The sequence below is a fragment of the Sycon ciliatum genome, chromosome 8, assembly GCF_964019385.1.
Source record: "Sycon ciliatum chromosome 8, ocSycCili1.1, whole genome shotgun sequence".
Classification (NCBI taxonomy): Eukaryota; Metazoa; Porifera; class Calcarea; order Leucosolenida; family Sycettidae; genus Sycon; species Sycon ciliatum.
In genome coordinates, this window is record NC_088650.1 from 17,676,621 (window position 1) to 17,693,143 (window position 16,523).

Sequence of the window (16,523 nt, forward strand, 5' to 3'; positions counted from 1 at the left end):
TGTTGAGAGCGAAAAAAGCGCAATGGGTCTGCCAATCTCACTGCTTTTTTAGCACAATCCCCCATTTTTTCCAGCGTTATCCGCCAAGGGCTAGCTGAGATGGCAGCTTCTTCGAAGTACACCATAGCTCAGTGGTTTGAACACCGCTTAAGGCCCCTGGCTCGAGTCCAGGTGGTAAGAGTCAAGTTTTCTTCAACTTTTGCCCCTTTTCAGCACCCTTAACTAATAAATATTTGATAGATTTGGTAGGGTCAGAACTTAATAATAATAATCCCTGGACCTGTGAAATGTTCATTCTGTCTATAATATGCAGTATGCTTATGATGTGATCCGAGGGGAAACACCAGTCCTGTGCTATATTACCTGGAGATTGTTGGCAATGGCACCAACCTAACGGGAACGACTTTCGGTGGCCGGCATGGCGGCATCATCTCTTTCACAATTTCCGCCAGGGGACGCAGTACAACATCACCCACCAGGGCTGTACAATGCAATCACTCGCAAGCCTGGCAAGCGCGCGGTCGTCGTTTGACATCTCCGTGCTCAACAATCATGCAACCCTGAGTTCTGCCAATGAGTTTTTTCCAGTTCTCACCTAGCTACAACTTCTCCTACTAAGGGCACCGAGATATCTTTGGATACCCTACTCAGCTCTAGTCCAGTAAGATACTCTCATTATTATGACGTTTCTGTTTATCTTACAAGATCGGGCAGGCATTAACAGTGATTCAAGTTGGGAAGCAAGATTGAAGTTCCAGCCAATGTTTCTTACGGTTTGTCCTTCCTTAAGGAAAAACCGTAGGAAATGTTTGTTAGATCTTCAATCCTGCTTCCCAACGTTTGAATCATGTTGAATCACGTGAATCATGTAGAATGTTTGTGCTAGTGCAATGATGGATTGCAGTACAAGTACATGAAATGTAATTGAATGACACCACACATGCATTCTATGCATCTACCTCTGCACTGCAGTGCTAATAATTGATTTGTGGTCCGAATACGGTATTTAAGCGGTATGAAGTTTAACACTTCGAATATACAGTATGGATGAAAAGGAGAACGGACAAGGAGCACTGGGACATTCAGACATGCAGGGACCTGACACCTAGCTCCAACGCTTCTCCGAGGCGCAAACCAACAACCTTCCAACTTGGAAGGGTCAGGTTAGGAAAGGTCCAAGAGGGTGAGGAAAGCACAATGAAGAAGAGCACAAGCTACGTCCCACGGCAACAAAGAATGTCGGAAGCTGGATGATGACGAAACTAGTAAGACTTCTGGACATAACTGATGATCTACCATGACCTATACGGCGAAACGTGCATCGTGTGGAACTACTTGTTGTTGTGTTATTGTACATAACTAGTCCATCATATTTACATCACAGTGGAGTTCAGTAGGATGTTGGCATTTCGGTTTGTCACAATTCGTCTTCGCTTAGCTTCCCCTTTCTATGTTTATTACATAAACTTGAGCCTCCCAAGTTGGGTGGTCTGTTGCTTTGCGTCGTCGAGTTGTAGTGAGACCGGTATGTCCAGCAGTCTTACAAGTTTCCTCGTTATCCAGCAACTTTCGGCATTCTTTGTTGCCGTGGGACATAGCTTGTGCTCTTCTTCGTCACGCTTTCCTCCCCCTCTTGGACTTTCCTAACCTGAGCCTTCCAAGTTGGAAGGATGTTGGTTTGCGCCTCGGAGAAGTGTTGGAGCTAGGTGTCAGGTCGTTGAATGTCTGAATGTCTCGGTACTCCTCCGCGATGCAATCAAGGGCGGAAAGTTCACTGTATCGCGGCCAAACGCTGCCGGCACAGTGCAAGCCAAGAGCAGTTCGTACACGTCATGCAGTGAGCCCCCATCTACCAAGCATTCTCCCCCGGTGAGATGGCTGGTCTCGGCATGGGTATTCTCGTTCTCGGATGCATTGTCGGAGGACTCGTTGTATTCCTTGTGCAGTGATGCAGGAACAGTAGTGTACCGTATTCTGTCAGCAAGAATCAGAGAGTACGTGCACCGACAGGTTCAGTCTCTCCTGGCGCATGGCTATGTGAGGGAAAGAGTGAGCTGCAGAGTGTGTGAGAGGATGTGCTGGTACGAGTATATAGAGTCACATTAGAGTGAAATCTGTGGCATCTTTGAATTGGTTGTCCCGCAACAACAGGCTCCAAGTTTCGTGATATCAGCCCACAGTAGTCCAGCCCTGTTTTTCAACAACATTAGCATAGTGGCCTGGTGATCTGGCCTGCCATGAGTCAGTCAGCTTACTCAGCAGGTGGGTATGTGATGACGATGGCGGGGGGGGGGGGGGGGGGGGGCATTTGTACATCACTGACTGGTAGGGGTGAAACGAGTACCTATTTTGACCAATCGATCATTCATTCATAATATTCGATCGAGTATCCGATTATTTCGATTATATTATCACAATTCAAAAGGGCTAGATTTGTGAGTTCTCGACCAATTCTGGAAGAAATTATCTGTGAACATAGAACTAAAGTCGCCAACGCCTTGTACAGAGTGTAAAGTAACGATTTTCATGGACTACTACATAGAATGGATGAGAACAACAACAACTGCACGAGAACATAGGGGGCTGCAAAGGGCGTGCACATGTAGGTGCTATAAAGCTGTGCCGGTGAGGTGAAGTGCGCTCCCCCGACCATTGGTCTTGAGATCAAGGCGCAAAGCATGTACAATGTTTGTGTTACTGCTCTACTTTCGGTATTGAGTGCTTTGGCTCGCTTTAAAACAGGTGCCTGCTGCGTATACAATGTACCGTGACTGCACAGCGATGCATAACAACATTGACTTCACTCAGTCACTTACCCAGCATAGGCAGGTACTGAATGTTGATTGAGGCAAAATATGTACTACTGTTTACGCACTATGGTCGAAACAGTACTGAGCACGGCTGTATGGTATCCAGGACTCATCAAGTCATGCAGTTTATAGACAGGCAGCCGCAGCTTTGAGTTCCTTCAAACCGTGGTATAATCATGATAATTATTATCATCACAGTTTACCAACACTGCACTGCACTACCTTGACTATGGCAAGGATGAACACCAGTCTACATACATGTACTTCGAAGTATTATGTACAAAGTCAATGCACATCGTCTCAGAGTGTGTTGCAGGCCCTGGCCACCCCCTTGTAGCCCAGTCAGTGATGACCTCTCAGGGGGAACATGCACAATGGTGTGTCAGTGTTGACACGCCAGTAGGCATGGGCGGGTAATGCTACTTCGAAGTAGTTTTTTGCTGTGATAATGCTAAAGGCAATGCTCATAATATGAGGATATAATGCCACGTATAATGCTCACACTACTCCAAAATGCCAGATGGAAAGTTGGAAAAGTCGATTTAAGAAGGCCGTCTTGGATCAAGGCCAAAGCATAGAAGAAAAAAACTTAAACAGCAGTGAGCATGTTGTCTGAAACAATCCACTGAGAAGGTTGATTTGCAACGTCAAGTCTCCGGACGAAGCTGGACGGGTTCAGATGCACGATTTTCGGAACTGGACCTAGCCAACTTAATGCATGACACCGTTGTCGACCGGCAATTATGCTTGTAATGCCAGCATTATGCCACCTGGGAAAAAGGGACTACAATGCCAGCCATAATGCTAGCATTACCCACCCATGCGTAGTAGCAGCTTCTTGCTTCATCAAAGAGCGACAATACAACACTCGACATGTTGCGGCTTCGCAGATGACTTCGCAATATTTTTTGTAGGCTTGTCGAACCCAAGGCCAAGGACACTCCAATCTCCATAATTATTATAATCATGTACACATACATTTGGACCGTCTTCATACACTACAGTACGTTTGTATCCATGATGTTTTGCTCGGCCCGGAGAGCACTATAACAGTGGTGCACGACTACAGGCACAATCTTCCTCACTCAGCCTACTCAAGCTCAGCTGTCGCTGATGAGGGTGCCCGAACACAGTGTATTGAGCAGGCTAGGGAGTGGCGCTTTCTTTTAAAAATTTAATAAAAAGGTTTGCCGAGTCGAAGGTTCGATGGACTTCTCGATCGTGTGCTCTGGATGGCATTCGACAGTCAGTCAAGTGTCAAGTTAAATCAGAGGGGAAACTGCAATCTCAGTCCGGTGTGGAGACTTGGGAGCAACCAAATTTCTTATAATTGTCGCCGACGTACATGCGGCCACCAATATTTCGTACTGTTGGAATGTCTTGCCAGGCCATGCATCATCAGATTCTTACCTTTTAATGCATGGTGTCCTGCTATTGTCACCATGTTAGTGAGATGGGTTGGTTGAGCAAGTGGAACTGCTGCCACCGTTGAGCTTAGGCATGGGCGGGTAATGCTAGTTATTTGCTGCGATAATGCTAAAGGCAATGCTCATAATAATTATGAGGATATAATGCCACTTATAATGCTCACACTACTCCATAATGCCAGTTTGAAAGTTGGAAAAGTCGATCAAGGCCAAAGCGTAGAAGAAAAAAACTTAAACAGCAGTGAGGAAGCTTCCACTGACAATCCACAGAGAAGGTTGGTTTGCAACGTCAAGTCTCCGGACAAAGCCGGACGGGTTCAGATGCACGATTTTCGGAACTGGACCTAGCCAGCTTCATGCGTGACACCGTTGTCGACCGGCTATTATGCTTGTAATGCCAATGAATATATTTTGCATGCGAAATGGTGTTATGATGCCAGCATTATGCCACCTGGAAAAAAGGGACTATAATGCCAGCCATAATGCTAGCATTACCCGCCCATGCCTAGTTGAGCTTGACACACACAGTGAATGACTCGTCTGTAATAATTCACAAAGCATGCAGCCAGTCGCATTCATTTTCTGGGTGGTAATGATCCACGATACACATCATACTCGATCATCATGAACAGGTTGCTTGTTGCCGACGGGCAATCTTGGTGCTGGTAGGTAACTGGTTAGCCGTTACTGGCGCTGGCGGCGCTTTGTGAAAGGTTCGCTGCTCATCAGTGTCATCACTACATCAGCATGATCAGTCAGACGGAGCAAAAACCAGATGTCACCTTTAGGAACTGATCACGCGAGAAGCTTTTAAAACGTCAAGTTAGTTTTAAAAAAGAACGTTATGCATTTTCCTGTCTTTGGCGTTTTACAACAAGGCAGATCTACCGACAGGTGGGTGACAGACACACTATCCCAGGCCGTGGCATGCGGGAGAGGTGTCGTGTTTGCGCGATACTACTTGTAGCGTAGGCGACGGCTACGGACTAGTCGGACTGCGGATTGGGAGAGCAGGCAACCACGTAGATCGACACAATGATTATGGGAACATGAAAATGACTGGGCCACACTCCGGCCCACAGACAGCCTACCTACTGCACTGCTTCAACAACAATCAACATCGCGATGCCGGCGCGAACCGCTTGTCTAGCCGTCACCACTGGTCACGCTTCAGTACGCGGAATAGGATGTTGAACGTCTTATAATTATGCAGTGACTGCCAGTCATAGCCACCGCGGAGGTGTGCTGCTGCCGTCCTCAGTAAATCTACAGTACAGTCAGTTCTCGCACATGATCCTGAATGATCGGAAAATTTCTTTGCAGTCGCTTCGTCCCATCAGCCTGGAGTGAGCTGATTGCGGGCAGTGCTTGGTGAGGAGGTATCGTGTCCTTTCCGAAGTTCATCAGGAGTCGGGAGCTGCCTGCGGCTGCAGCATAATGACTTCCAAAATGCGCCACATTTGTGCGTTGCTGCTGGTGATGCCGTGCCTAGCTTGGGCGCAACCATTTCCTACCCTACCTACGTCGTTCGTGGCCGAGGTGGAGGTCAACAATCTGAATCTGGGACGCACGAGTCATGTCTCGCAGCTCTTCGACGGCTTTGCACAAAAGTCACGCCTGGAGGTCCTGCGTAACGGCACTAGCCAATCGGTCATAGATCATATCCAGAGTGATATCCGCTATATATCGGATAGAACCCTGAGAACGTGCCAAGCCCAAAAGTACACGCAGAGAAATCGGCTTACCAATGGATTCGGCAGAGATCCGCATCTATTAACTGTGAATGACTTCTACGAGTTTGGAAGCATGTATCATCGGAGTTATGGCGGCGTGGCCACAGTAAGAGGAATCATATGTGACCGTTACATCGGCAGCTATACAAACTGGACGAATGGGGTGTACACAAGTTATAGCATGCAGTGGTACTTTGCCAGGCAGAGCAACTGGACCATGCCGGCCGGAGATGTGGGTAGCACGGCCATTCCGGTTCGACTTGACCTCGTGGGGGCCACGAACAGCAGTCGGGGACCTCCAGTGACGCCCACACCGCAGCAACAACCACTTTACAGATTCCACGATGTGTACGACTTCATGAAGTTCTTACCAGACGATGCTGCTCAATCAGAGTTATTTGGGGCAGGATACAATCCACCGGGTGGCATTCTGTGTACTGGCGTTCCACAGATCTATGATCTGCCCACGCTTCCCGACCAGTTTTACTACTCATCCTTTTCCTCCAGCGCTTATGAAGTATCGTACGTGTCGAATGTGAGTATGTTATAGGTCCTGTTCGCCTTGTCCGTCTGCCAGTCTGTCTCAGTCTGCATTTATGTTGTCTGTCTGTATGTATCTCTCTCTCTCTCTCTCTCTCTCTCTCTCTCTCTCTCTCTCTCTCTCTCTCTCTCTCTCCCTCTCTCTCGCTCTCTCTCTCTCTCTCTCTCTCTCTCTCGCTCTCTCTCTCTCTCTCTCTCTCTCTCTCTCTGTCTCTCTCTCTCTCTCTCTCTCTCTCTCTCTGTCTGTCTGTCTGTCTGTCTGTCTGTCTGTCTGTCTGTCTGTCTGTCTGTCTCTATCTACCAGGCTAGCTATCTATCTGCTGAATGAACAGAGATAGGGCGTCTAGTACTGCTTGACACTAAATCTTAGTTCGAACCTGAAATATGGCGTCGCGAACCTGAAAGATGTCAGGGAAAATTAAACCTACTTCAGAAGTAGGTCGTCCATGTCTCCCTTCAATTGAAACGGATACTAAAGAGTGTTGTTCCTTGGGCATGACCAAAATTCTCAGTGGTGATTAGTTTTACTCCCGAATTTACCAAATACTAATCTAAGCAACATAAAAAATTAAACTGTGCCTACGAAGATTTCACCCCCAGTTGAACTCCAGGAAACATTGAACAAGTGCTAGGGGGTAAGTAAGTAAGTAAATTATCGTGTCCGTTTCCGAAGGGAACTCACGACGGCCGCTAACACCCGGTAAACCCTAGATGCAGCGCCTAACGGTGGGGGTAAGCGGATAAGTCTCACAACCACTGGCACAAGTGCCGAGAACGACCCCATTAGCTGCATCCATGTACCCCTTGTGCCTGGCCACAAGTTCCCAGTTGACTGTGGGTAGCAGCACGGCTGGAAAAACCGCTCCCAGGCAGGACTTGAACCAGGTACCTCTCGTATCTCAATCATGGTCTTTGACCAACCCACTGTGCCTGCCTGGCGGTGATGAAAGTAAATAGTTGTAATAAGTACAATGGAAATCTGATAAGACGTACCCCATGCCGGGGAACAGAAATGGGTCCTGACTCCTTAGTATTTGACTGCTTTAACGTTATATCAGAACATGCTTCACTATGGGGCGATTCACCTAACTGTTTCCGTAAAACACGATATTTTCGGTGTAACTTCAATTTCGGTGATTTCGGTAGTGAAAACAAGGACCTAAATTTAGATAACACCTAGAAGGCGCTAGAGTACGCACAGTATGTGATGGGTAGGCTGTTCGCCTAATTCTACGTTACACCTAAAACCTGGCAGGTCCCTGGTACCGAAATTTAAATACACCTGCTTCGTAAATGTGTTATGTACGGTGTGCAATGGAGATATTTTCCGATGTGAAAACTACGCTGCATTGGAGTCTGAGAGTTTTACGGAAACAATACTTCATAAAATTACATGTTTTACGGTATGCCCCGGACAGTAGCCGTACTAAGGGGGGGGGGGGGGGGGTGTGGACTTATCAACTACTGGTGTGATATGTCCAATCAAGGTCAAGAATGGCATAGAGTGCCGCTCACGACACGGATCATGTATCTCTGTGTGTGCATGGCTGTGCGTGTGTATGTATGTGTGTACGCGTATGTGTGGGTGTGTGTGCATCAACAGTATGCGTATGACTCGGTGCGGGGCGAGACGGCGGTGACCTATGACATTGAGTTCTCCAACAACGGCACCAACCTGACTGGTACGACGTACGGTGGGCTGCATCACGTTATTCACAACTTCCGCCAGGGGACCCAGTACAACATAACCCCACAGGCATGCTCTACGGAGACGCTGACCAGCATCGTGGGTACACCGCAGGCAAGGGACGTATCCCAGTATCATGGCCACGCCAAACTGCAGTCCGGCAATCAGGTTTTCCAATTCTCACCCGAAGCAAACTTCACCTACCAAGGGTCTCGGTCGATTCTTGGCTACCAACTAGACCTCTGGTCAAGTAAGATTCTTGGGAACCTTTTAATTTTAAATGTACAGTGAAAGCCGCCAGTGCATGTTTTGGTGTGCAAAGGAACTAATGCATACTCTGCTGGGTATGATCATCAGTACGACTGACTCTCTTGCTAACTCGCAAAACACGGAAAATGGAGGAAGAGAAAGAAACCATTCGAGGAAAGTAGAGCCGGATGGAGAGCCAAGGAATGAAGTTACTAAAATGCGGACCAATATTTTACAAGTTACCCGAACCATTGTCCAGCTGTGATATGACCAAGACATTCCAGAGTCAGAATATGCAACAGCTGACACGGTGCTTACGTGTGGTGGTGACACTATAGCACTGACATTTACCTCCATTGTGTCTCGAATGCTTCTTTCAAACTGTCCTCTCCTTCCCCTCTCCGACCTTTCATCGTAACTTACTTCAATCAAAACGTCGAAGCTTCCAATTCGGTAAACTGCTAGCTGTTAGATGCTCATTCCTCAATGGACGTGTACGTGTGTGGTGGCAGATCACAGACCATAGTTACCATCTTCAAAACTTTCCTACTCCAGTGCGGTCTTCTATAATTATGTCTGTACATCTCAACATTCGTCGGTTTTTGTACACTCGCTCGCTGGCTTTACCACCAAGGGTTCTCAATCAGAGTAGGGGAAGGGGGGGGCACTGCCTCCCCCCCCCCCTTTCCCCTGGCTAGAACCCACTGCCCCCCCCCCCCCCCCCACCCTTCCCCCTGGCTAGAAACCTGATGTGTGCACCACCAGACTGTTGGCACTGCCATCTGTGCTGCAGCATTTGTTGGACCGTGCTGATACTTGAAAGCATTTCAATGTGCCTTGGTTTTCTGCAGCTATTCGAAATGACGTCCAGCTGGACTCATCACTGCCAAAAAACCAGAAGTCACTGTGGCAGTACTTTTTCAGCCCTTTGCTGTACAAGGTCAACACTCTCAATGGATTACTAACTCACACAAGGGTGAGTCTGCAAGCGTATCAGGAAAAGAACTCAGCAAATTTGTGTTGAACTAGAAAAATTGCCCTATTGTCGCGTTCAACGGTCTAGTTTCCGAATTCCATCGCGAGCACTTGCTTTGCCTATCTATCAGCGTGACTAACTTGATTAGCGTGTGTTGTGTAGTCATCTGGTGTTCTCCTCTGGACACTTTATATCAGTCATATGCTACATGTTGTATTTGCTTGGGAGTTGGGACCATTGGAAAGTACTGTAGAACGGGTAATTTCAGCGACTACTAATTTTAGCGTTTTCCCATTGTCAACCGGTTAGCGACTATTAATTTTAGCGTTTTCCCATTGTCAACCGGTTAGCGACTATTAATTTTAGCGTTCTCCCATTGTCAACCGGTTAGCGACTATTAATTTTAGCGTTTTCCCATTGTCAACCGGTTAGCGACTATTAATTTTAGCGTTTTCCCATTGTCAACCGGTTAGCGACGGGTTTTTTTAGCGATTTGCAGCGATTTTACTCACGGATCAGCAGTGCACTGCTAATGTCTCAACGGATTAGCGACTTGAAACTTTAGCGAAAATGAGTCGATCGCTAAATTCGCTAGGGTTTTTACGTCGCTAAAATTACCCGTTCTACAGTAACGGATATTTCCGTAATGTTCTTCTAGACTGATGTGGAAGACGTAGATGCATGTACGCATGTAGTGCGTTTGAAGAATCGAACATGCGTCCAACTTGTTCTACTAGAAAACTGTGTCCACTGTTTTTTTTTCTTTTTTTTAAACGAAACACATTACCATTGCACTGCATAACGCACATGTATGATGTTTGATCATAACTCACCATGTAATAATTATAGTCTTCCACAATGGCGGCTATCGTTCCCGTTCTCTGCAGGTTCCAATCGAGATCCATATCTTCAGCTTGGAGCCAGACAGCAAAGTTCCGCCGATTTTCCAATTAACCGGATCCTACTATGTAGGGCCAGCTCCAGCGCGGCTCTTCGACACGTCGAGCTGCTTCACGGCCTCACAGCAGTCGACGGCCATGTTTGCACTCAACACGCCGTACAGCAACTCACGCGCCATTCGAATGGCCGTCATGAAGGCTCTCTCTTCGACCTTGGGACTGGAGACGGACCGATTTCAAGCTACGGTGAGTAGTGTGAGGGGAGGTGGAACCAGTCCAGTTGGTCTGGCCACGGCCGCACCAACTCGTTGGCCATCAATGCATACATCTGTGCTAACTTCTGAGGGGATCGTGTGTACCCGCCGTATCATGCACAAGATGTGAGCGGCTGTGGCATGGCCGGACCAATCAGAAACTGCTGCCGCCGGTCCTGTGGTACCAAACACCTCATGGTCACGGCTAGCTGAAACAAACACCTCATGATGCTAGCTAAAACAAACACCTCATGGTGCTAGCTAAAACAAACACCTCGTGGTTGTTGCGTTCCGAGAACGCACCTAAAACTCCAGTCTACTCTCGAGATCACTCAGAAGGCTGACTTTATTTACAAGTACACGAGGTGATCAATCCAGAAGACTCCGGAACATAACAGCAAGCTACATGCACGTACTATGTACAGGGCAGTTCAAATCGTACGGGATTCTGTGTACACTAGATTGTTCACTTAGCTAACAAACCACAATACAATCGGAAGCACACGGTTGACAGGATGCGTGCGTAAAACAATACAGATTGTATATCAGTGGTTGCTGATTGCAAACCACAACAATGGTGCTAGCTAAAACAAACACCTCATGGTGCTAGCTAAAACAAACACCTCATGGTGCTAGCTAAAACAAACACCTCATGGTGCTAGCTAAAACAAACACCTCATGGTGCTAGCTAAAACAAACACCTCGTGGTGCTAGCTAAAACAAACACCTCGTGGTGCTAGCTAAAACAAACTCCTCATGATGCTAGCTAAAACAAACACCTCATGGTGCTAGCTAAAACAAACACCTCATGGTGCTAGCTAAAACAAACACCTCATGGTGCTAGCTAAAACAAACACCTCATGGTGCTAGCTAAAACAAACTGGCCGGCCTGAGAGATTATGGCAAGATGTGGGGGCTGCTCACATACTAGTAGTTTGGTTTTGCAACGTAACCTTGACAACAGGTGACAGTGCTCAGTACGTATGGCAGAGCATGACAACATAACTCCAGTCAATTATAACGCTCAGTGTTTACTCGAGTTTCATGCTTAGTGACGCAACCATCATGAGACAATGTCCTTACAATGAACAACTTTGTCCGGTTTTATCGGAATAGAATGTGTTGCCAGTGCCAGCAGATAGAACCTGTGCATGCTCTTTTGCTTCCACCTTTACGACGCCAAAGGTATCGTAGCTATAAACTTTAAAGAGAAACGAACAGGTCACAGCACTTCATTTTTAACGAAAGGTTTTCTGCTACATGGACAAGTGCATGCATGCATACCCTACGCTGACTGACTCAATAAGTATGCAACACTCACACATGTGTGGCTGTCCTCTTGTCTTTTTTCAGATCTTCCCCGGCGAAGGCAACTTACTGAATGTGCTCGTCACTGCAGAGGATCTACCGACGGTAGGTGATCCATCGCTGCTGTCCTCGCTGCCGACATTGAGCGCGGCCATGAAGAAGCTGAGCGACGCGATCAAAGGCGGCACATTCTCCGTTAGCTTGCCTGCGACGGGAAGTGTGTTGGCGAAGAGCAGCTCGTTCACGGCCTCAACAGAGTCTGAGCCCACTACGTACTCAGCAGCGGAACTGGCTGGCCTTGCTGTCGGCGTTCTTGTTCTTGGCTTCATCTGCGGCGTGCTTCTTGTGCACGTGGTACTGCGTGTGAAAGGCAAGAAGTAGACACAATGAAATTGTTTGGTCTCCAGCTTTCTCTCAGGCCAAGACAAATGTTGCTCATATCGGATGCTGTTCACCATCGTTCACCATTCCATATCATCCTAAGGCAAAAGGGAAAAAGAGCTTCCATGTGTTGATGCGGAGTGAATGCTGAACACTTATGTGGCACTTTGCCGGTAAATTTCCTTTTGAAATAGGCCTTTTGTAAACTTCATCTTGATAGGAAGCTGCTCAACATAATTTCCGCCTTTGTACAAAGTATGTAATTATCTTTGATTATTTTAATGAAATGCTATCAACTGGCTGTTGTTACGATCATATCGGTAGCTAAATGTACAGCAAAGCCTGTCAAGGCGACCACTCAGATAAGGCGACCAACTGTCCAAGGGGACCATTACCACCAGGACCAAGGGTTGTCAATTTCAGTCAAATGATAACCCTGGATAAGGAGACCACCTGTGCTCAGCGACCACATTTTGAAGGTCCCTTAAGCGGTCGTCTTAAAGGGGCACTCCGGCTTCATTTTCGACGCCGAGTTTTCGATGCCAAGACGAAGGTAGGTGAAAGAGAAGACCCCTCGAACAAGAACGAGTCTCCAGAAGCGATCAAGTCGAGCAGGAAGACGACTTTTTGAATTTCGCCGAGCGAGCGCTGATGACGTAATGAGGGATTAGCTTGCCAGTGGAAATGCATCTGCGCACATACATTTCACACACTTTTTGGCCAATTTTCAATCGAAGAGGAGGTTGTTTTCTATGTTCTTTCAACGTCGTGAGCGATTCCGTCTTCTATACCCTTCCAGGTACCCTGAAGGTCCTCCAGAGGAGAATTTATCTCCAGCAAAGCGTTGTTGATCCGCTAAATTCGTCTCGAGACATATTCACCCAGTGCAGTGCTGATAAATGTAGAATGTTGAATCTGTGATAATTGTCGACAATGGAGAGAGAGGTTGATAGCCGCTGTCGCAGGGAGAGTGAAGCTGCTGGAAGTAACAACGAGGAGCCCGTTTGTATTACCTGAACAACCAGACTTCAAAGCTGGTTGACCAAATCGGAGGGTGCCTCGTTGCTTATCGTGAATATTACACCGACATGAATTACTACAATTACAAGTATACTGGTGAGTTTTTATCTTGTTTTGTTCGTATGCTAGTACCCTGGCCTGGAGTTGTCGTTAGCAAATTCCTATTCCGTGGCGTTTTCTAAACGTTCCGTGTAGTACTGAATACGTGATCAAGTATTCCGATTTGGATAGATGTGGAATTTGGATATGCATTTTATAAAAAAATTCTATTTTCCAAATAGAGCGTTTGTAGAGAAAAATTTTTAATGGTTGCCCAAATACAACAAAATTGATTTTGCAGTTCTACAACTTGTACTGAAATCCAGTCAAAGTAAAAATGATTCTTCATGACAGTTGGGGTCAATAAAATCTGATCCAGGCATAACGAATGGTGACGCCTGTCACCCCGGGAACGAATGCCCATTTGGTGGGGGATACCAAAGTACTCGAAAGTGGTGCGTGTTTCAATGTGGCATTTGGAAGTTTTATATAATCTCTGGTCAATGCAAAATACGATAGCCATCATGAATTGCAGGCCTCGAACGCAACTCAGACCAGAAATGGCAGTTCCCTAAGTTAGATGCTTTATAATTCCATGGCCCTAGCTATAGTTATAGAGGTTTTTTGCACATTATTCAGTCGATAGGTTTATACTGATGGCCACAAACAACGGCAGTTCAAACTTCACTGATGTGTTTATGAGCTGAGAGATTTCTCTACACTATTTCTGTTGTGCACACAGGTCTGTCCAAAATGCATTGACCGTATTGGGTATGGTATCTGCTCTGAGAAGGGAATCGCTGGAGCCACAGTCCAACTAGACCGGCTTTCAAGAAACAGAGAGGAGCCATCTTTGCAAGCTGACGCCTGATGTGTACCGACAGAATTCTCACGAGATACCTTACGGACTACGTCTGGTGTATACTTCATAGTACTTCTTCGACTACTGTCTAGAATCAAGTCGACTGAAACAAGTTCAAACAACTCTGGCTTCAAACAAGCCGTCGATTAGACAAACAAAACATTCTCTCATAATACTAGAGCACTCTGACAACTCCCGACCTATTCCTAACGATTGCCACCGCTTCGAAATATGTAGAGTGCTGATTGGAATGTGCTCATAATCTCAACAATCCAGTGCTATAATTATTTGAACAATGTGTTAGAAATTATTCCACTTTTCCTTCCATAAATGTTGTATCCACATATAATTCACAGTGCTGCACAGTTTCAGAGTTCTCAGGGTATCAAACAAAACTATTTCAAATACAGTGAAATTGTCCGTGGACATTATAGCGTAACTTGTAGTTCCCTAGTCCTTTTCTCTGCTATAAATTAATCCTTTGCTCTCTAGCCGCCGGCGAGTCCAACAGTGAAATTGTTAGTTCATATTTATAATGTGGGTATGTAGGGGGGGGGGGGGTGAACATATTTCTATATAAGGGACCTGCAACTGTAATACCACAGTATAGTAGCTGGCAAATACATGTATGTAGAAAACAGAAATGCATGTTACCATCATTGTACATGGACGGGCGCAGCAGGCCGAAGCTATCAGCCAGAACAGGATTTACAATCACCTAGAGATACTTGAGCTATTCCAGTATTCTGCGTGAGCTGTCCCATTCCACAATAGTTCATGCCACCATTATTTCTGGTAGTATCCATGTGCATAATTCCAAGACCATCTCGGATTCTTCAGCAATTTGTGCCACGGCAAAAGACAACGCTCGACTCGGTCACTGGGGCTGCCAAACTTCCCATCACAAATGAACTTCAATTTCTCATCTGTTTCAAGTATATGTACTGCCATGACTTGACCATGCTTCATCCACAGCTGGGCGAAGATTGTGGCGTTGAATTCCATAGCGCACCTTCTTGCTGCCATGCAGGAGTATGTTGAGAGAAGTGAACATATTTTTACTAAAAAACAACAGCCACTGAAGAGGATAGTAATAGCCTTGGGTGAATTTCCTGCAGGTACACGTTGTTGGTAGGTCTACTGGTCCGTCTCCATATCGTCAAGTTCAGAAATCACCTGTACTACACGACACATCTTGTAGAAGGGATCCTGATCGAATAATTTCTGGTCATAAAATTCACTAAACTGAGGGCGAGACAAATAGTCAGTACTCCCCGATTCCGTCAAGCTGCTTTGAAGTCTAGATGCTCATGTGATGCTAACAAGCTCCCCGTCGTTACTTCCAGCAGCTTCACTTTCCCTGCGACAGCGGCTATCAACCTCTCTCTCCATCGTCGACAATTATCACAGATTCAATATTCTACATTTATCAGCACTGCATTGGTTGAATATGTCTCGAGACGAATTTAGCGGATCAACAACGCTTTGCTGGAGATAAATTCTCCTCTGGAGGACCTTCAGGGTACCTGGAAGGGTATAGAAGACGGGATCGCTCACGACGTTGAGAGAACATAGAAAACAACCTCCTCTTCGATTGAAAATTGGCCAAAAAGTGTGTGAAATGTATGTGCGCAGATGCATTTCCACTGGCAAGCTAATCCCTCATTACGTCATCAGCGCTCGCTCGGCGAAATTCAAAAGTCGTCTTCCTGCTCGACTCGATCGCTTCTGGAGACTCGTTCTTGTTCGAGGGGTCTTCTCTTTCACCAACCTTCGTCTTGGCATCGAAAACTCGGCGTCGAAAATGAAGCCGGAGTGCCCCTTTAAACAGGTTTTACTTTATGTACACTGTGCATGAACAGATGTGTGTGTGTGTGTGTGTGTGTGTGTGTGTGTGTGTGTGTGTGTGTGTGTGTGTGTGTGTGTGTATATGTGTGTGTGTGTGTGTGTGTGTGTGTGTGTGTGTGTGTGTTTGTGTGTGTGTGTGTGTGTGTGTGTGTGTGTGCGTGCGTGCGTGCGTGCGTGCGTGCGTGCGTGCGTGCGTGCGCGTGCGTGCGTGTGCGTACGTGTGTGTGTGTGTATGTGTGCTTGTGTGGGCATGCGTATGTGTGCTATTAATATAGTCACGGGGAAAATTAATTGAATTGCAAACTGATCAACATGCAGTAGGATACGCATGTGCCGCGCAACATCGGTGTTAAACCCATATCGGTGTTAAACCCATATCATATCGGTACATACTGGACTAAAGAATTGCCTTGCACTATCGACTGCCCTGTATGTTTGAAACATTTTTGGCTGCTGTCGTGGAAACTCGCGTGGCGGGGGGGGGGGGGGG

The 16,523-nt window shown here is 46.6% G+C and overlaps 1 protein-coding gene across 1 annotated transcript; it reads left to right on the top strand.

The window, feature by feature from the left end:
• The first annotated feature begins 5,487 nt into the window (after positions 1–5,487).
• Positions 5,488–12,579, top strand: LOC135823944 (uncharacterized). The gene is made up of 5 exons (XM_065336821.1): positions 5,488–6,505; positions 8,114–8,447; positions 9,298–9,422; positions 10,310–10,567; positions 11,929–12,579. Exons 1-5 carry the CDS (start codon positions 5,675–5,677, stop codon positions 12,262–12,264), a joined length of 1,884 nt encoding a protein of 627 aa, XP_065192893.1. The 5' UTR covers positions 5,488–5,674; the 3' UTR covers positions 12,265–12,579.
• Positions 12,580–16,523: the final 3,944 nt, after the last annotated feature.